The sequence below is a fragment of the Argopecten irradians genome, chromosome 11 (genome assembly GCF_041381155.1).
Source record: "Argopecten irradians isolate NY chromosome 11, Ai_NY, whole genome shotgun sequence".
Lineage (NCBI taxonomy): Eukaryota > Metazoa > Mollusca > Bivalvia > Pectinida > Pectinidae > Argopecten > Argopecten irradians.
This window is the reverse complement of record NC_091144.1, coordinates 18,635,998-18,657,675: the sequence shown is the minus strand read 5'-3', so window position 1 is coordinate 18,657,675 and position 21,678 is coordinate 18,635,998. Positions and strand designations below refer to the sequence as shown.

The 21,678-nt window shown below is 36.5% G+C and overlaps 1 protein-coding gene across 4 annotated transcripts in view; it reads right to left on the bottom strand.

Moving 5' to 3' along the window:
* LOC138334902 (uncharacterized) overlaps positions 1-21,678 on the bottom strand; it is a 110,522-nt gene that overhangs the window by 12,550 nt on the left and 76,294 nt on the right. For all 4 annotated transcript variants that reach the window (XM_069283731.1, XM_069283733.1, XM_069283734.1 and 1 more), the window contains exons 64-87: positions 21,490-21,572; positions 20,671-20,803; positions 20,377-20,470; positions 19,910-20,128; positions 17,603-17,905; positions 17,146-17,394; positions 16,026-16,490; positions 15,091-15,656; positions 14,265-14,373; positions 12,762-13,001; positions 12,237-12,488; positions 11,569-11,820; positions 10,855-11,327; positions 10,503-10,614; positions 10,083-10,325; positions 9,268-9,657; positions 8,488-8,730; positions 7,627-8,107; positions 7,168-7,345; positions 6,842-6,932; positions 6,407-6,598; positions 5,672-5,810; positions 4,959-5,110; positions 3,311-3,542 (exon numbers count right to left, since the gene is read on the bottom strand). In XM_069283731.1, coding sequence (XP_069139832.1) covers positions 3,311-3,542; positions 4,959-5,110; positions 5,672-5,810; positions 6,407-6,598; positions 6,842-6,932; positions 7,168-7,345; positions 7,627-8,107; positions 8,488-8,730; positions 9,268-9,657; positions 10,083-10,325; positions 10,503-10,614; positions 10,855-11,327; positions 11,569-11,820; positions 12,237-12,488; positions 12,762-13,001; positions 14,265-14,373; positions 15,091-15,656; positions 16,026-16,490; positions 17,146-17,394; positions 17,603-17,905; positions 19,910-20,128; positions 20,377-20,470; positions 20,671-20,803; positions 21,490-21,572 — 5,891 coding nt within the window. The remainder of the gene's footprint in view (positions 1-3,310; positions 3,543-4,958; positions 5,111-5,671; positions 5,811-6,406; positions 6,599-6,841; positions 6,933-7,167; positions 7,346-7,626; positions 8,108-8,487; positions 8,731-9,267; positions 9,658-10,082; positions 10,326-10,502; positions 10,615-10,854; positions 11,328-11,568; positions 11,821-12,236; positions 12,489-12,761; positions 13,002-14,264; positions 14,374-15,090; positions 15,657-16,025; positions 16,491-17,145; positions 17,395-17,602; positions 17,906-19,909; positions 20,129-20,376; positions 20,471-20,670; positions 20,804-21,489; positions 21,573-21,678) is intronic.

Genomic DNA, 21,678 nt, shown 5'->3' with positions numbered 1-21,678 from the left:
CAAGTCAGTCCAGATATAAAAATAAGAGGCCCATCGGCCTTAACAGTCACCTGAGTTCAGATGCAGAATGAAACAAAAACATATAAACACTATATATTGCCCCATCAGGCACTTGAAATCAGTCAGTGATTTTATAAATTTGACTTTTTAATTTATGAAGAGTATTTGGTTCCATCAAATCTGTGAATTCAGAAGAAAGATTTTTGAAATGTTATCCATTTTGACCCATTTTTGCCCCGCCCCTCTGGCCCCTGGGGGTCGTCCAGGACCAATATGGATATAATGTTAAAATGCTATCTCAGGCTAATAATTAAAACCAAGATTGACTAATGTCATATGAAAACTAAGCAAATAATGTTCATAAATGTGTTTTTCCTATATAAACTATGGTAAATTTGACCCCCTCCTCAGGGGAAACTCTGAGATCCCAGGGCCATGAAATTCGCAATTTTTGTAAAGGGCCTTAAGACCTTCCAATCTATGAAGAATATCTGGTTCCATCAAATCTGTGAATTCAAAGAAGTTTTTTGAAATTTTAACCATTTTGACATCTTTTGGCCCTGTCCCTCTGGCCCCTGGGGGTCGGCTAGGACCAATATGAATATGGTGTTAAATGCTATTTCAGGCTAATATTTATAACCCAGTTTGACTAATTTCAAATGAAAAATAAGCAAAAAATATTAATAAATGTGTTTTTCCTATATAAACTATTAGTAAACTTGACCCCCTCCCCAGGGGGAAACACGAGACCCCAGGGTTGTATATTTCAAAACTTTAGTAAAGAACCTTCAGAATTTCAGAAGAAGATTCTTGAAGTTTTAGTCTATTTAAAACTTTAGTAAAGAACCTTCAGAATTTCAGAAGAAGATTCTTGAAGTTTTAGTCTATTTAACCCCTTTTGACCCCGCCCCTAAGGCCCCTGGGGGTCAGTCATAGAAAATTTGTTAATAGGATTTAGTGGCCATCTCATACTTCAACATTTGTCTCATTTCCTAGTACAAATGACCAAATAATGCTCAAAAATGTGTTTTCCCTATATAAACTATAGTAAACTTAACTTCCTCCCCAGGGGCAAACTAGAGACCCCATGGTCATATAATTCACAATTTTTTTAAAGGACCTTAAGACTTTTCCATCTATGAAGAGTATTTGATTCTACCAGTGCCAGATTTTCAGAAGAAGATTTTTGAAGTTTTAGCCTATTTTACCCATTTTGGCCCGCCACTAAGGCCACCTGGGGGTCAGTTTTAGGAAATTCAACATTTGTCTCATTTCCTAGTACAAATGACCAAATAATGCTCAAAAATGTGTTTTCCCTATATAAACTATAGTAAACTTAACTTCCTCCCCAGGGGCAAACTAAGAGACCCCATGGTCATATAATTCACAATTTTTTTAAAGGACCTTAAGACTTTTCCATCTATGAAGAGTATTTGATTCTACCAGTGCCAGATTTTCAGAAGAAGATTTTTGAAGTTTTAGCCTATTTTACCCATTTTACCCATTTTGGCCCGCCACTAAGGCCCCTGGGGGTCAGTCATGGAAAATTTGTTAATAGAATTCAATGACCATCTCATAGGAATATTTCTGACAACTAATTTCCTATCATAAATGACCAAATAATGCTCAACAAGAGGCCCAGAGGGCCTGTTTCGCTCACCTGGTTTGTAATGTCAAGTCATGTTCTGAATACAGGTTCATTGTTTCTTTTCTGAAGGAATTTGAATATTAACCTCTTATTTCCCTATTGGGCCCCGCCCCTCCTGCCCCCCTGGAGGTCAGACCCAAAATTTATAAGTTCTGTTCCCATTCCCCCAAGGATATTTGTGGCCAAATTTTGTTACAATCCATGCAGAACTCTAGGACAAGCAACTCCTGCCTCTGAGGGGTCAGAGCCAAAATTTATACAAGTTCTGTTCCCCTTCCCGCAAGGATGTTTGTGGCCAAATTTGGTTACAATCCATGCAGAACTCTAGGACGAGTAGTGATTTATAGGATTTACCTCTATTTCCCCTATCTGGCACCCCCCCTCCTGCCCATGCGGGGTCAGAGCCAAAACTTATACAAGTTCTGTTCCCCTTCCCCAAAGGATGTTTGTGGCCAAATTTGGTTACAATCCATGCAGAACTCTAGGAAAGTAGCGACTTATAGGATTTACCTCTATTTCCCCTAATGGACACCGCCCCTCCTGCCCCGCAGCATGCGGGGTGTCAGAGCCAAAAGTAGATTTATACAAGTTCTGTTCCCCTTCCCCCCAAGTATGTTTGTGGCCAAATTTGGTTACAATCCATGTAGAACTCTAGGACAAGTAGTGATTTATAGGATTAACCTCTATTTCCCCTATCGGGCCCTGCCCCTCTTGCCCCTGGGGGGTCAGAGCCAAAATTTATACAAGTTCTGTTTCCCTTCCCCCAAGGATGTTTGTGGCCAAATTTGGTCACAATCCATGTGGAACTCTATGACTTGTAGTGATTTAAATTAAATGTTGATGGACGGACGGACGACGGACCAGGTCCAGGTGAGCTAAAAATGTGTTTTCCCTATATAAACTACAGTAAACTTAACCCCCTCCCCAGGGAGAACCTGAGACCCCAGGGTCATATAATTCACAATTTCTGTAGAGGGCCTTGAGACCTTTCTTTCTATGAAGAGTATTTAATTCTACCGCATCTGTGAGTGGAGAAGATTTTTGAAATTTTAGTCAATTTTATCCCTTTTGGCCCCTCCCACAGCCCCCTGGGGGGGTAGGGGTCATATAATTCACAATTTTGATTGACCTTATGCCTGATAAGGTTTGTGCAAATTTCATTGAAATTGCTTCAGCGGTTTTGGAGGAGAAGTCGAAAATGTAAATTGTTTACGGACACACAACGCACAACGACAGACAAAAGGCAATTATAATAGGTCACTTGAGACCTCAAGTGACCTAAAAATCAGGTTCACATGAAAATCTGTGACAAATTGACCTGTGGACAGTTATTATACTAATACAGCAGCCCAGCAAAATTATGTTTCACTCAATGATTTACTCTCCTTCCTGTTTGTAAAATACATGGTTGTTTTCCAAGATTATCAGAAAGGTAGCAAGAACATTATTACATTAATATATATCTGGTCAGTCAAAACATTTCAAAATCTACCCTGAAACAAATGGTAGTCAGGATGCGGAGGAATACGAAGGGACAGATATGGCCCATTTATTTTATTGAAGGGCATAAAATCACTATGAAAAGAGAAAGTCTGTGAAATGTCAGTATTTTATAAGCAGATTGTATAAAAAACCTCAAAAATGTCCATCTTTTCTACCTACCGTATATTCTGCAATCTGTGTTTGTTTGACAAGCCCTCCATTCACAAACTTTGATGCAGTCAGTTTAGCTGTGACGTAGTGATTACCGTCCTGGATCAGATCAGCGGTGGGGATAATCGGCACTACTTGAGGTGCATTATAGTTGGCATCAGTGAAGGTCATACTACATGTACTGGTGGTACCTTCAGCCTGGGCTACCAGTACTTGTGGGATGGCAGTGTTATCGTGGCACCTTGGAAATCACAAAAAAAAAAAAAACTTTATACATGGTTCATTGGGATACATTTTGATTGACAATTATAAGACTCTTTCATGTGGATATGAAGGATAGGGATATTCTACCCGAGGTCACAAAATGTAGTAAAACCCGAAGCTTGCCGAAGGTTTTGCAACATTTTGTGATCCTGAGGGTAGAATATCCCTATCCTTCATATCTACTTATGAAAGGGTACTTTTCTTTCATACCTCGACGTTTTATTGCAATTTTACAACTACAATGTACAATATCCCGCCATTTTGAAATAAATTCGAACAAATCCATGGCTGAAAGTCAATTTTTCAAATTATGTGATATTTTCAACAAAAATTCCGTTGTTTGCATATTTTATAGTAAAACCAGCCAAGTTTGTGAAAAAAATGTTGAAATTTTACCGAGCAAATAGAAATTTTATTGACACGGTGACGTCACGAGGCCTTATTGCATGGGTAGCCATGTAATACAGCCTCAGGCTGAGTGTATTGCCCTAGACCAGCCAGCATTACACCCGTAGGTATGAAAGAAAAAATGTTATGTTATAGCTTCCAGGATTATAATATTCTTAATTTATTTATTGTTGTTATTCATTATACTTTAGATATGTTCATTTTTACATACAATTGGATGTTACCTAGGCATGTAAATGATATTGTTAATTAAATCAGTTGAACCAAGGATTTATAAGCGAGAAGGATTCGTGACTGTCTCTTTACATTACTAAACACCACGCAAGACGCCTATGAACCGGGAATAAAAACCGATTTTCTCAACAAATACTTGTCTTATCGAGTCAAAAGAAACACCATTGTAAAGTTTATTAAATTTCACGACGTATATTACTTGCTTTAAAGACGGAATATTTAGAGGACATGTCTTAAATTTTCGTTAAAAATAATCGACAGCTCATGAAATGACGGCCCCGCTTCAGAGAGTAAGACGGTAACCCTCGCACCCGCAAGCTACATCAAAGGCTGCACCTGCGGATATCAAAGGAAAATCAGTCGTTGCCCAACGTCATGGTCAGTGCACAAACACAAAAGCGCCTGCCTTGGACTTCCCCAAAACCCAGTGTGACTTATCCTTCTCATATACGTCCTTGGTTGAACCCTTGGTTCATATCTACTAATATCATAAAGCTCATGCAGGTCATATTTTATTTACTTTTCATATGTCAACTCTACCTAGCATTGAGTTGTATGATGGTTATGCAGTATCAAACATGATGCAAGGGTAAAAAGTTATAACAGGTCTAAAATGAATCATTTCATTTCATAAGCACTGTAGTGACAAAGTCCATTTTGTAAAATATCTGGGCCCAGTTTCATGAACTGGTCTTCATGCTGATGTTTAAAGATGAAAGAACAATACAATCAAACAAATCAAAGGGCTTACTTGGATACAGAGCTAGCATCTTCAGATAACATCACACGCACTTCAATATAACAGTCAAATCCACAGTCTGGTTTCTCGTTTATCATCACCAAAATGTTTGTCATGTTCATATCTCCTTCTGATATTCTGATTGGACGGCTTTGCTCAGTTACCTAGTAGGTTATTAAGAAATGTATTTAGCACAGGACTCGACATACATCATTAATCCGCACAATATCATTACTGCAGAATTATTGTTTTATTTTTTTGTAGTTTATAAGTGTTGTTTATGGGGTATTTCAAAGTGTTAAGCCTTTGAAAAATGTTCTTCAAAATATGATTTTTACATGGTAGTATGGTTTGTTTTATGGCAAAGTGATAGTTTATATTGGTTATATACAGATGTTTCATTCAGCAGCTGGCTGCAGAGGAAAGTCTAAATACACAGAGTAAAAACCCACTGAACTAAGGTAGGTCTCTTGTGCATGATGAATGTCAAGATGCTAGGTAATAATACTTCATAAGTATATCACACATATGCTCTCTTATATATTTCCTTTATCCAAAAATAAATCAGTGTCAGGATTATGAGATTTTTAAAAGCGCAAAACTTCCTCCTGATTAAGTTTAAAACTTTTACAATTTACAAAAAATGCCGATAAATAATCTGTGTTATATCTTAAGACTTATTAATCTGTTGAATTAATTTAGACATAAATGTGAAATTATCTTACATTGAAGCTTGGCATTTTTACACAAGATTGGCCAAAATATCCCTCAATCTTTGTATATTCTGCTGTCAGGTTAGCCTGAATGAGGAGGGAACAACCCTTCAAAGCATCGGTCATACAGCTCTTCACATTCTCATTTTCTCTGTAAAAGCAAAGAACATAATATTTCATAAAGAGACTTGGCTGAATTTCATTAATAGCTTCTTTTCTCCTTTCACAACATATAAACAATCTTATACATACTTGAAAATAAGCTTATACATACTTGAAAATAAGCTAAAGAACTGAAACATTTGCACACTTAGATCCAAGGTTTGATTATATTGAATATTTACGAGATTTTATAAGATATTCATTAAAATAATACACCATTGCTTTGTATACAGGTATTTGCAATTGAATAGATCACTTTTGAAACAGAAACAACAACTAAAACTGTTTTCTAGCAGTTATAACTACTGCTGATAATCTGTGTATAGTATATATAAAAAACCTATCAAAATCTCACTTACCCACTGTTTTCTTTCTATGGAGAACCAATAATGTGTTTGATATATGTTTAACATGTAGATCTGAATTTGCCCGATTGTGATAAGAAATAACATACTGAAATTAGATTGGTAAGGCAAACTGTCTCCATGACCTTGAGTTGACCTAGTCAAAGTTGGCGATATTATGAAAATAAGTCATCCTGGTAAAGACTATATTCTATGAGCAGTACACGGTCAAATAACTTACGAGCAGAAATTGGCCTGATTGAGTGTTGCTAAGCACTGAACAGCCTGGTCTACTTTACATGTTGTTGGAAGCTTACAGATGGCATCACTGGCTTCCCTTTGGAATTCTAACATGGCTTTGAAGTGCTGACCAACCTCATCAGAGCAGCTTGAGGTCAAGGACGTAACATTAGACATCAGGGCTGGCAGGTGACTGAAAATGAGGATAATGTTTATAGTAGAACAGTGGGACTGCTAAAATTGACAATAAACACTCCAGTATAAACTCGGAGGAGAAAACTGTTGATATATATATATTCTGCTACTGTATGACCAATTATTTAGTTACAATTTAGATTACACAAATAGATGTCCAATGAGCATGACAAGATACCACATATAGGACATGTTTCAACTTTATTACACATAATAAGGGATATAGAATACAAAGTGTTACCTGCAGAAATCGACATTGTTGGTAGCCATCACTTGCCCCAATGCAGACATTGTCATCCACAAAGCAGGGAGCACCTGGCAGGTTTCTGGCTCTGTAAATGAATGCATATTTCATGATTTACCTCTCTAGCAATACTTTAGGCATTGCTACAAATATCAAATATTTTATAAGTGTCAATTTTTTAATCTATAACAAATGCGATAGTTGATTTACATATCAAATCACAATATTTTTACAGAACCTCTTGTTATTTATGTCAACCAATCTTGGTCCATTTCATGGATATTAGATACTAGCACTGCTGAATAAAGTTGAGTTGAACTCACCATTTAAGAAAACACAGGTAGTGTCTTCTTTACACATGATTTCTGCAATCATGTTCACCTGCAAGATGTTCTGACTAACAAATGTTGCTTGAGCTGGAGACAGGTATCCCCAGCTTGCCTGGTGCATTTCAGCATTCATGCACTCAAATGCTTCACGGACAGCCACACATTGAAGAACCTAATAACGAAATTGTTGTCAGAAGTCAAATAAAAATGTAAGGTGATACTATTAGGTATCCATATATCACAAATCTGTACAGATCATAGAAACTAAAGCTGTCTGTGAATATACTACAGGAGAGATCACTAAACACAAACCAGATGGTAAAGGGCAGACAAGACATACATCCCATCCTCCAGCCATCTTGCCTTATTTCATGATGGGATATACAGTAGCGATAAGTTGAACAGTACTAAGATAATCAAGACTTAGCCGGAGTTTGTCAGCGAACCATTTACCTTAGATTTAGCATGGTTGGTTTGGTAGTCCTCATCCATGCCACCAGAGATCATATTCCACATATAGGCTGAAGCGTCCATGAGAATAGTATCAGCCGGAGTACCCATGTCCATATTTGGCATCATTGATGAGTTACCAGAAAATGCATCTCTAATCTCACGCGACATATTTGCCATGTTCATCTCAATCCTCTTGTTGATTTCTGTCAGTCCTACCATATGCGGATTGGTCATGAAGTGATCAGTGACTTCGCTGGCGATCTTTCCTCGGACACGTGCCATATTCGCCATCATTAGATCCCCGGATATAACACCAATGGTGTTGTAGAAGAACTTCTGAATGCAGACAGCTAAGTCACCTTGACATATGAGATGTCTGTTTGGTGTGGCATGCTTAATAGCCTCCATAAGAGCTGTCCTTCCAAACACTGAGCAGTGTTGAAGTTTCTCCTTCAGACAAATTTCAGTCATCTCACGAGCTCTGAAACAAGCAGAGGAGGCTTATACAAAATTTTAGTTCCAAAAGGACACCACACAGGATGGAATCTATAAGGTTTTTTTGTGTGAATATATTGTCAATAACAGGAGTATCATTAAATAAGAAGAAATCTGTTTAACGTATCACAAAATAACTATGTAGCATCTTGATTACATAACATGCATACTTGAAATTCCATCATAATTAAATAGAGTTAATTAATTATACCTAATTTCATTTAAGGCATATGAGGTAGCCAGATCATTCCTAAAACCATCCATATGGATTTCAAACAAGAGCTGTTCGGGATTAAGAAAGTTTATGGACGCTGAGGTAACAACGTTACCCCAGGGGGAGATATACGGTATGTGAATTAAACTTACAGGCAGATATGTTGATCCTGCATTTCTTTGAGTCCAGACAAGTGGGTAAGGACATTAACACAGTTCTGAGCCTCATCAATATGACAGTTCTTGGATTCATGACATGGGACCATGACAACCTGGGGACATATCTCGTATGTCTTCTTCACAGCTGTCCTTACCACGGCCTCTACTGTTAGCATGGTAGACCCGTCACAGCCTTTCGTCATCGCATCAACACACAGCATAGCTTTAGTGTACTCCCTGTTAACCACATATCACATGTTAAATATACTGACACATTATCTACAGTTCCATTCATAAAATCATTTAAAAACAAACTTCATGACAAAAATATCAATAAAACCCAACTTACCAAAATATTTACAAGTGTAGAAAGTATAACTCAAATTTGGTCCAACCACGAAAACAAAATCTTTGTTGTATGTATTATGTATTGTGTGAAATTATATTTCTTAATTGCCAAAGCAATCATATATTCTAAACACTGGTCACCATTAAAAAGTTCAACCAGGCATACAGACTAAGGAAAACTGGTGTACTTTTGTTGTTTTCTTGGCCTTAATACTATCAAATCTCCCTGAAAAGTTGTCAAGTTTCATGATGTCAAATGAAGTCACTACTAACCTAAGCTGGTTCAATATACACAGTATACTTGAAAAGGCAACCACTTCACTTAAACTGCTTATTTTAATTTGAAAAACAATCTGATCAAAAATCGAAAATGGGAAAATTTCTGTACACAGAGGGAAACGTCTCCCTGTTAGATGTATCACATACCTATGCATGCTATTACATTCCAACATGGGGCTGTACAGGTGCATCATAACAAAGGCGACACACTCGAAGGCTGCGGTTTGGTTACACACTTTCTGGTCGTCCATCTTGTCATCATCTGGTTTGGTTGTGTTGCTGGCGATGACTGTTGTCTTGTTATCAGTCTTGTCGTTGTCATCTGTATCAACCCAATCCTCATACCACTCGTCCCAGTCACAGCTCGGTATCATGGTATTGTCCTTCATCATTTTCTCCTGAACTGATGAACAGTGTTTGACCATGCTGTAGCCAATACAGAATGAGCTCTCCAACTTCTCAATAATTCTCCAGTTAACCTCCATTGGACATGCAAAAGTGTGGCGCTTGATACATTCCATTGAATGATCATAGACTCTAAACACAAATCATTTAATGTTTTTTAAAACCTCTTTAAATAATACAACACACCAGCTGTTCCCATTTCACATTTTTAAAACACTTTCATAACAATTTTGTTTTTAGAGTCCTAACAATTGATGACAAAGGGTATAATATCTGACGAGATACGAGATTTGACATGGAGTATGAACAACACAATTAATAGCATTAGAGGTATTTTTTCGTTTTATCTTTTTACGTAAAACTCTTCAAGATTTTCAAATAAGAGGTACAAATAAGCTTTATTGTTATCTTTCCGTTTCATTCCATACCCTACTGGGAAATCCTTCCCGTTTTAGCATCAGGGATGAAAAGCAAAACCTCTGGCTCCCCTGTTTTTCCTCCAATATTTTAAGTAATACTAAAATGTCTAATGTTCTATGAATGCTAATACTACAAACCTGCATATATTTTCCTCAAATTTGTCTAAGGAATTATTAGCCATAATTGCATGGCCAGCCTCCATTCCGCAGTTCAGGGCACTAGTGGGGTCACAGGTCCACAACTCCTCAGAACATATACCAGAGAAAACGTGAGATGCATGCATAGCAGCTCCCAAACCATGCAGAGGTCCTTTTGTATTCTCGGAACAATTATCTGCATTCATCAACACCATGTCTAACAAAACGGCTGTCTGTCCTTTCCTGTGATAGTATACAATTGAAATGGTTATATTTCTAGTAACATTTTAGTAAATTCTTTAAACGAAACCATGATACTGTAAGACATCATGCATTTGCCATCAAACTCCTGTTTTTTCTGCAATAACACTCTTTATCATATGTCACAATGAAATAAAACAATAAATCAGAGGTACTTACGGGTCACAGAAGTCTTTTTTGTCGTCCTTTGACATGATGCTGCTGAACATGGCGGCTACAGAGTAAGAGCTAAGATACTTGGCAGCAGCCTTAATCTCACAAGCTGGTCCATCTGTATACACATAGATATATTACACACCTTAAATACTAAATGTATAATATAAAATATTCATGGGTTCTTTCTTTTGTGGATAGAAATAGCTAGTAGTTGACCTATGGAATGGGCAAATTTCAATAATGCATAAAACATAATTTGTTAGTTTTGTATTCAAGTTTCTTGAACAAGCTTCCTCCTCTCTAATTTGATAAGCATGAACAGCTCTCATAAACATGCCTTAATCATTTTCCTCACCTTTCTGCATCTCATCAGTATTTCTATCTGACTTGTAATTGTACATAGCTCCCATCCTGCTTCGATCCCAGTCTGCCATCTGGTCTTCTGACCAGCAGATTTCTTTGACTACTTCCCAAGTCATGTTGAATGATGTTCCGAAGAAGGCAAACATAGCCATTGCCTCGGATTCTGACCGATCACCGACCAAACACTCTCCTAAGTTGCCGTAAGCAGAGCAAATTGCTTCATGGGCATGACTGGTATTCATCAGAGCTGCAGTCATCTCCCGGTTGTAATTGTCAACACAGGTAAAGACTGGTATGGCTAGGAGTCGCTCATAGTCGATCATGGAGGTTAGAGCAGGAATATCTATACAGGCTAATTGGGTGTCGGACATAATAGATCCAAATACAGAACGTAGCACTGCAAGATGCATTGTACTACAGCCCTTTATCAAGTTAGAAACGCATGATTGGAAAGCGCTGAGGTCACTGAAACAAAAACAATTACAAACCAATATCAAAACTTTTTTCTGAAATACTGAAAGATTTCAGATAGAAAATAAAAGCTGGTAATTAAAAGCTGCAGTTTTAACAAAGCTTTAATCAATCTTTTAAGTTTTTCATTAAATGTAAATTTTGAAGATTTTCATCTAATATCATGTAAGAATAGTAGCATATATAAGTTTCAGCTAATTTTCTTAGTAAGAAAGTAAAACTCATTTACAGTTACCTGCATGATGTGAATGTTGCAGGAATCAGGGGTCCACATGTGGGATTAACATCAGCCATGTTACATTTTTCCGCCTGTGTACAAGGAATGGCTGCTGCCACCTGGTTGTATTGAGCTACCATCCTGTCATCGTAACACATGCCCACCACATTGTCGAGGACAATGTTCAAGTGCGTGTAGGCGTCATACATCTCTATTGCACTACAGCTTGATGTTTGTCGATAAAAGCAGTTCATCATATCTGGTAACTTTCTGTTAAACATAGCATCGAGATCTATATAGACAATTACTTACACAGGTAAGACAGGTAATTTCAAGAAACCTTGGTGAAAATCATTTCATGTGTATTGTATTTTAGTAAGATAAATATAGCTATCATTTGAATTGAATCAAAGCAAATAAAAGATATTATCATGTAACATAAAGAATGGCAATTGTTTTTGCTTAATTTATCTTCATTTCTTTTATACCATGTTTTATAAAATAAAGAGTATAGTAAACAAAGTACTATTACATTATAAACATCACCTATATAGATAACAGTATCCATTACATCAACATTTCAGAACAATCAGTTTACAATAATGGTTATGCTTTCATCCATCCAGCAATGGTTATTTTGGAGATATCATGTTTACAACTTTCATTTTCCCTGCCGATATCATTACCCGCATTTTTCAATGTCGGTGTTCCCAGTAACAAGATCAGCACATTTTTTAGCATTAGTAACGTCACATATCTGTACGGTTCCTGCCAGTATGTCACTGTTATCATAACACTGCATGGAAGCAGTGAGGTAAGGACAGCTCTCTGATACAATAGACTTGATCTGTTCAAATGCCAGGAATGGAACCAGTGACTCTGTGTCGTTACAGTTACGGAGGCCATACGACATACAAATGGAAGCTTGTTCAACAGCCCTGTCAACAAAAACAGTATGTCTCATACAGTCTCTGACAACAGACATGTTCTTCAGCATTACGAACATCAAGCTTGAAAATAATTCCATATAAACTTAACATATTTTATTCCCTACCATCAGCTTAAAATATTAGTCAATTTGTTACCTGTGTGAAATTCCTACATGATATTTCAATTAATTTCCTCAAATTTTTGGTATAGATGACAAATCTGTTTGATTTTGCATTCTGGTTAATTATCTTTCAATAAATATTACACTAAAGCATACTTACAAGCACATCTTTTTACGTTCTGTTCCAACAGAAGACAATAAAGGCATGACATCCTTCAGGCAGCTATCAGCGAGATCTGCGTTACATTTGGTTGGAGGAGTGATATCCAGGAAGGGCTCTTCACAAACGGTCTTCGCCTCGGAATCTAGGAACATTATTGCACGGTTGTACACATCCTGGTACTGCATAGGACACTTGTTCACTTCAGGCATCACTGTCTCAAACATTGTGTTCAGGTTACTGGCAAAGCAAAGGAAACACAACAAAAATAAAGATAAAATCTCAGTTAAAAAAAAGGAGAAAATAAACGAATGAAATGATTTATAAGGATAAATAAATGAGCAAAAAATTTATATTAAAGTATAAATAAATAAAGAAAAGATTTATAAAGATAAATAAATGGAAAAGAAAAAGATTTATATTATTATTTGATTATTTGATGTCAGACTGAAAACATATACGACAAACAACATCAATTCCTTGGGATTTATACCGGATGTGCACAATATAATGAAAAATTACAATATCGAGATTTTCTTTGGATTTAACAACCCTGACGACGATATTCCTTCAAAGGGACAATGGAAACAGTTCATAAAACGGATAGTACAAAATCGCGAGGAGGAGAAATGGAGAGAATCTTTGGCTGCTAAAGAAAGTCTACACATTTTTGCTAGCATACATACTAAGCTGGATACACATCCACTGTGGAAGATCTCTAAATTAAGTGTGAAGGATACATGGCAGATGAGTGACCTTATACACTTATCCTTTGTCTGGGAAGTTGTTCCTGTTATTTGCAAATTATGTGGTAAAACGGTAACTGATATAGTAGTACATTTTCTGATAGAATGCCATATTCTGTTTGCTGAGAGGGATCTAATCCTGGAGATCATTGTTAATTTTCTTCATGTTAATGACTATGTCACATTTACGAACATGAGTGAAACTGATCAAACAAAATTTATCCTTGGCAGGCGATCACAAGATATCGATTTGTCAGACGAAAACTGGACAGAAATGATGAAATACATCTCAAAATTGATACCTAAAATGTATGCAAAAATTGATGAATATTTATAAAAGACAGTGACGAATCTAAGAAACAACTAGAATATGAACAATAAGTAAACCAGACATAACGTAGCAACGTTGCTCGAACTTGTAAATATCAACGTTCAAGTATTTCACATGAACTGATTCTACACTGCATTTTTTTCTATGTTCCTTGCTGTTGTAATCTCATAAAAATGAGGAAATAAAGAATATCTATCTATCTATCTATATGGATACATAAATGAACGATATATATGATGGCTGTGACTTATGAGGATTGTTTTCTACTGGTAAATTCAATGGAACTATCTAATTAATGTTTAATAACATCTCATCTAAATTTGACTCACCTATATTTCCACCATCAGAACATATTGAATGCTTTCTGAAGCACATAACTTAAGAATTATGGTAAAATTTTGGTATTAATTTGTAAATTCTGCTGACCTGCACATGGCTGGGTACTGGTAGTAAGGGAAGAATGGTCCGGTCAAGATTTGCATGTAGGCATAGGTAATGTGTTGTGTGATTATCCAAGGGTTGCAGCTGTCAGTCACTGTATAGGGAAAAAACAAAGTAAATGTTATTCTAAAATCTTACAACAAAACAAACTAATTTGACAAATATAAGTCCCCACCATATATGGCATAAAATTGTTATTTATCTCGCCTAGATGAATTATTGCCCTCACCTAGATGAACTTGTATACAAAATATGATTCCTTGGTGCCTCAAGTAATGGAGAGGGAGCTGGTTCCATTTTTTTTTTTTTTAATTGAGCTCAAAGGGTAAAAATATAGATCACAGAGACCTGGTTTTGGTACAACGAAACACCATCTCACCTTGATAAGTGGACCAACCCATAAACCAAGAATGATGTTCCATTGCCTTTTAGGAATGGAAATATAATGTGGACTGTCCAGATCAATTTCAGTATTAATTCAAAATAGTGTGTTGGATAACTTTGACTTAATATATAACCAGTATCAAATCATTTGAGGAAAATCTAAATCTTGAAGTGCTGTCTCAAATTAAGGAAAATAAATTTCATCATTTGGTTTTAGAGTAATTAATTAGGGTATAATACATGAACACTGGTATGGAACTTACTATTTTAAAACATTACTGAACTGCCAAATTAGACCAGGTATTAGAATAATTATTATTACCCGTATGGAACTTTCTATCTAAAATATAGCAGAACTGTCAAATAAGATCAGGTTTCAGAATAGTTAATTAGGGCATGATACATGGAACACTTATACAAAACTTACTATTTACAACATTACGGAACTGCCAAATAAGTCCCTTCACCACAGTCTTCAGGATCTCATCGGGAGCGCCCTCTAGACCACTCATAGGCATTTCCATGGTGTTGTTCATGGCCGTTCTGTTCATAGATGTCATGTTGGCCATGAGTTCAATAATACCCATGATAAGCTCACTCTCCATCTGTGTCATGCCCAAAAGTTGGAAAATGGTGTTGTTGCGTTTCAGGGCCATAGCAGTAGCAGATGCGTTTTTGAAAGCTCCTGTCATGTTTAGAACCATTTTCACTTTTTCTATCTCATCGTGAATGTCTTTACCGAAAGATATCACACCATCCATGTAGTCAGTGCAGTCTCTATCCGATTCCATGGCGATCCTGGCCTCCATGCCCAACACATACATCTTAGACACGGGTGTAAGCTCAAGTTTCCTCAGACATTGACGATATACTACCTTGGCCTCGCAGGCTAGCCTGTGTGAAACGTCTGGGTACATCAACAGTCTCTGGATTGCTACAGAATACTCATTGATACACCGAGCTATGCCCTGGGTTTCATCAATGTTATAAATTCTGTAAAAAAACAAAACAAATTAAGTGGTTAAAAGTATAAACCACACTTTACGAAATTATCTCCAACTATATTGGTACACTGTATTAAATCAACTGAAAACAAAACAAAACTTTGGATCACGGGAAAATCAGTACATGCACAACTAAAGATCAAGGGGAAAGTACAAGTACATATCAAAATTGAGAAACATATAAATATTTCTGAAAAACATAACTAGAGTGTGAATTCTTAATTGACAGTTGAACAAATAGACAAATGAACAGATCACAATGAAAAGTTGTTTTTGACAACCATCTGGATGCCTTCCATCAAGATGTGTTAAAGCAAATTATTTCAAGTATACAATCTTTGAGACAAGATATACTTACGGCTTACTGTCTATTCCTGATACTGTCTTAGTGAAGCCCATGTGGAACTTCAGCATGGCCATCAGATTCCTGTCCTGAGCTGATGTACCATTCATCTCCTTATCGTCCATTTTCTCCATCATTGCCATCAACATGTCTGCCACATCTCCGGTTGCAGTGGTCCTTGCCTTTAAGGAGAGCACCATGTTGACGATATCCGTCATTGGGGCCATCTCATTGCCGAACATGATGCCAGAACTCTTGACCATCAACATATGTAGCAGAGTTTCCATGGTGACAATCTGGTCAGGATTTGTGACGCCGTTAGCGATGTCCTTGGCCGTGCTATGGTTACCACAGAAGAACATGGTCCAGGCCATATGGTTTGTGATGACGTAAGACACAGGCAGGGCTTGTACTGCCTTACAGTGCTTTACATACTTTCCTAGACATTCCATGGTACCATCAAGCATGGTCTCATTCATACTATAAATATAAAATAAATAATTGAATACATTCAAGCATTGATAGAAGTCTAGTAATATTGGTGAAAGTTCTGATTTTAGCTGTCTACTAATAATGTAAATAATCTAACTTCCATTTTGTTTCAGTTCATTTTAAGGATAAAATAAAAAATTTCTACCATTAAGCCTCAACTATATTAAAGTATTGTAAAATATTGTATATATTGTAAAACTTTGTGACATAATCATAATACACAGGTCAATAATTGACGATAATCAAATACTCCCATGAAACACAATTCAACAATCACATTTAGATCACTTTTAATTAATTTAAATGAGTAGTTTTATAAATAGTCAGACATAAAATTATTTGAAATACATCTTGAAATACCGAATTGGGAGGAAATTTAAAAATAAACAAACCCATTTTCGATTTCCTTCAATCAGATATAAAATGCAAGTTTCAGGTTAGATGAATCAAAATATGAACCATTTCAAATCCTACAGTACCACAAAGCTTAGACAAATTTGTTGATAATTTACACATTGATGAGCAAAAGTCAAGTTTACTACCTTGATCATTCAGGTAATATTGGGAATTGTATCCTTCACATCACATTTTTATCATCAAAACTTTCAAAAATCTCCATAAATGTTCACCATTAGGTACTTACTGACACAGCATATACGGATTTACATGAACTGCCGCAGGAGATAAGCAGGCTTCAATTCCTTCATATATCCTACAGTTGTACTCGGTGAGTGGTGTTTCATCGCACATAGCCAGTTCCATGTTAATAGAGGGACAGTAGGGTACGGCGTCTCCGACTCGTTCACCAACCACACGATGGACATACTGCATTTGGGCAGCATCACAGCTAGACGTATGATTACCAACACACTGTAGGATATGTCCAAGGCGTCTGAGATATAAAACAAAAATAATTGAACACTCAACAATACTAAGATTTCCAAATAATTAAACCTCTATTCAGTTCTGAAAGTACATGCTAAAACCAAGCAAAAACTTTGCCAAACAATATATATCACGAGTAATATCCTTGAATTGGAAGGAAACCGAGCTGATTACATAATATTCACCAGCCTATGAATACATTCAGAACCACTTGCCTGCAGAGGTAGTCCATATCTTTCCAGTCTTCTTGATCACCGAGCGTGTCCATGATCTTATCCAACATATCTGCTTCATACAGACATGTTCCAAGGGCATGCTCAACATCACACACAGGCGGCAATTTCGCACGCTCTTCAGCGCACATGCGTGGATTACGTGGATCGAGTCCTGGACAGTAATCTGGACCAACGATACTTCCGATCAGATCCAACTGATTATATGCCATAATGGTCTCGTATTCTGAACACTGGTGCCAAGTTGTAGCAAGCATTAGGTTGTTGATGGTTTCATTCATTGTTCTGTAACAGATTCAGAATTTTTAAAAATAACATAATACTCAATAATAGATTCAACATATATTTCAACAATAATTTTGAGAAAGGTAGGTGTCTGATTACTTGGCCACTACAGCCAGTTATCAATATGGACCAACAGTAGTGACTGTGTACCCTCTAACTTTATTTTATCACAGAAGCTTTCTTCTTTCTATTATAGTACCAGTGACTTTGATTTTTGTACCCGAGAAGCGATTCTAATTTTACCGTATTTCACCGCAAATAAGACCCCCCTCCCAGAGAAGAAATAAAGGTCAAAAGTGGTGGGGGGTCTTATTTGCGGACAACCCGCCTGATAACATCGATCTATGAGGTCGCCATCTTGGATTTTTTAATGTCCTGTCATCGTTGTAACAGTCGTATGACAGATGGGTAATAGCAAGATGTTCAAGTATTTATAATAATAATGAAGACGCATGAGTAAAATTAAATCAAATGTTATGACAAATTAAAATATAATTTGTTAAACAATATTAGGGCAGTTGTAACGTAAGTCTGAAAGGAAACGCACATTTTTGCAAGAGTCACGCGGACATTCACCAATGAATCAAAACGAAGAAACAGCATCATAAGCAATGTCATTTTAATCTAGAAGGTTTAATAATCATATTGTTATTTTAAAATATTCAAATTAGGTTACTGTTTACGATCACAACTACATCTCCGTCTTAGTAAACACGTGAATCAATCGCCGTGAATCGGAAGGACGATCGCCGTTCAGACTCAGGCCTATTTAAAATTCACTGCAAACGTTTACATATCAAATTTGTTCATAGACAGAAGAATTTACGTACATTTGTCTCAGTCAAATGAGCAAACGATCGTGATTTAACTTCAACGTGCCGACATGCACTGATGCAGTTGTTTGTAACATCGTACACACATGTGTAGGAAAATGGCGCCGGGTTGAAGCCATACTTTCACATTTTCACACCGGGTCGTGTTTGGGAATTTGATCGGTATTGCTATTGATACGACGATAGTTTTTGATAATATTTCAGATATTAATCCAAGTATTAACTGCATTAAAACATCGTAGCAAGTATTTTTGTATCCAGAGTAAAATACGAAACTTTGCGGCTAATCATATTATACTGACTGCGTAAACAAAACATGGCGGCCGAAAAGTAAAGCATGGTTTCTCCAACTGATCGTGAACTACAGGTACGTTACGTTCACTGTAAATGCCTTAAGTAGATGTTTTAGGTAATGATTGTATTAAGTTAGAATCCACGAGTGCAGAAACGATCTGCATCAATGACGAATATCTTTGCCGATGCATATAAAAAATGACAAGCCGTACGAACACTAAAACGTGTTGAAGTGTTCATGGAAACAAATATCGGCGTATTTTGTTGAAAATAGCCTCCGATTAAATATAAGCACTGTTCACATTTCGTAGTTATTGATAATTAAATTAAATCACCCGTAAATTAACTTGAATTAAATGACAAAAATAACAAGCACACAAACAGTTCTTTACTACGTGATTTTTCTATGCCGATAAAATAAACAAAAAAAAGTTCCGATACAAAGTCATTTTGGTGATATTTTTAATTACTCCATTGCTCAAATCCATCATCCAGTAAACTGGAAAATAGGTGGGGGGTCTTATTTGCAGACATCCCCCCTAAGTCTGAAAATGTGTCAAAATAGGTGGGGGGTCTTATTTGCGGGAGGGGTCTTATTTGCGGTGAAATACGGTAGTAAGCATATTTGACTGGGTAGGAAACTGTACCTTTATGTCCAAGTGGAGCAATGCCACTGTGGTTCCACTCCGGCGCAATTTGATTATTCTAGGTTTCCAGTTATTTTATACATATAGATGCATATAGATGCATGTTTATATAATTTTTGCCCAATACAAACATCGTCATTCTTAATGTACCTAGTTTGCCAATCAAAAGACGTTAATTTAAGTCTGTTGGCTTGTTGTACAATACGCATTTTTATAACTTATCCACTTACTTGCAGATGGTATGTCGACTGGCTCCTGCAGTTTTTACAAGGTCAGAAAGCTCCAGGATGGATGTTAGGCCACAAGTTGTCACAAAAGCTGGTGTAGAACATTGCCCGTCAGTCATTGCGGCCTTGACCCTCTTAGCCATGCGGCTTATCTCACGATTCTCCTCCAGGACACAGGTAGCAGTGTAATGTTCCATACACCAGAAGGTCTTGTGCATCTCCCTGGCGACAGATAGTACAGAAAACAACATTATAGGGGGATATGATACGCATTGTAAGAAAATCAAATGTAATGTATTTTCTGTTGATATTGTTATCCAAACACCTGTATGATTACAAGCTTAAGTAGATGAAAGTAGTGTATGTTTGAAAAATGGAAAAATAATTGGAAGAAGATATTGAGATAAAAAAATAAATTAATCAAATCCTCAGGGAGTGATGGATACATTTATATTTTAATCAAAATTTACCTGAAGTCCACTTCATGACCCTGCAGCATAGTTGGCAATAGGTCATACATACATCCAACAGCCTGCAATGGCCGGCACATGTCATTTTCATTTTCTGCAAGAAAGTAATTTTTAAATTTCAGATCATTGTGATTGTATTTACATTTCATTTGATTGGTTGATTATAAGCTTCTTAAATGAAGGCTTTCAGTCCTGCTATTATTCTGACATACAGGAATCTAATATTTCTGGGAATGTCAACACTGCTTTTGGTAAGACACATATCTGTTTTAGTTAATGTTAACTCCATATTACCTTTCCAGACTCCATACTTGGGATAGTTACATCCATTTCCCATACAGCTGAAGTAGTTCCATTCATCATCCATACTCGGGGCAGTACAACCCTTCTTGATGATGCCCTCATCATTAGTGTGTGAAAAGCAAACCTATAACACACACAAATATTTATACTCATTGATATTAACCTATTATAAATATGAGTAGTTTGTTTTTGTTTGTTTGTTTGTTTTGGTCTTTTTGTGTGTGTTTTTCATTGTGTTATCAGACAGGGATATAAAATACGAGCCAGGATATAAAGGTAGAGAAAAGCCAGAGTAACTTTAGAAAAAAATATTTGAATGGGTTTTTGACACCCATCATAGAGTGATCTTTATATGAAGTCAATGGAAATAATTTTTATCTGCTATCTTTTGTTTTCGTTTGAGATATCAAATACATATTAAGAAACTTCACATAGTATGTATAGCAGCAACTCACCAGCAGGCAGTACCTGCAGTTTGCCCCACATGTGATTTAGACTTACTAACTAAAAGTGAAAGGCTAGTGGTAATGTGTCCAGACACATTAATACCAAAGCTCCAAGTATGAAGATTGTATTAACGAAATATCAATAATGTATTAAAGTGAGCTTAAGTCAATCTTAATACAATTATCTGGACAGACAGACAGAAAGCTCAGTAGAAAGAATGAGCTTAATCCTTTAGGGGGAGGGGTGATAATGTGTCATGGGACAATCTAGTGTTACATGTGTGGTAACCCAACACAGAACCTGCTATATTTGGGTAGGATTAGGAAGGATATGAAGTAAATCAATATAAAGACAATAACATACCTCTCCAGCTTTACATGTTTCCATTCCTTGATTGTTGCATGCTTCATTGTCATGGAAACCATCACAACTGTAGCATTTCTGTTCTGTAAACATAATGTAATACACACGGCTGTAGCATTTCAGTAAATATAATATATGTAACTTAAGCATTTAAGATCTCTAAACATAATGCAACCCACTGTTACAGTA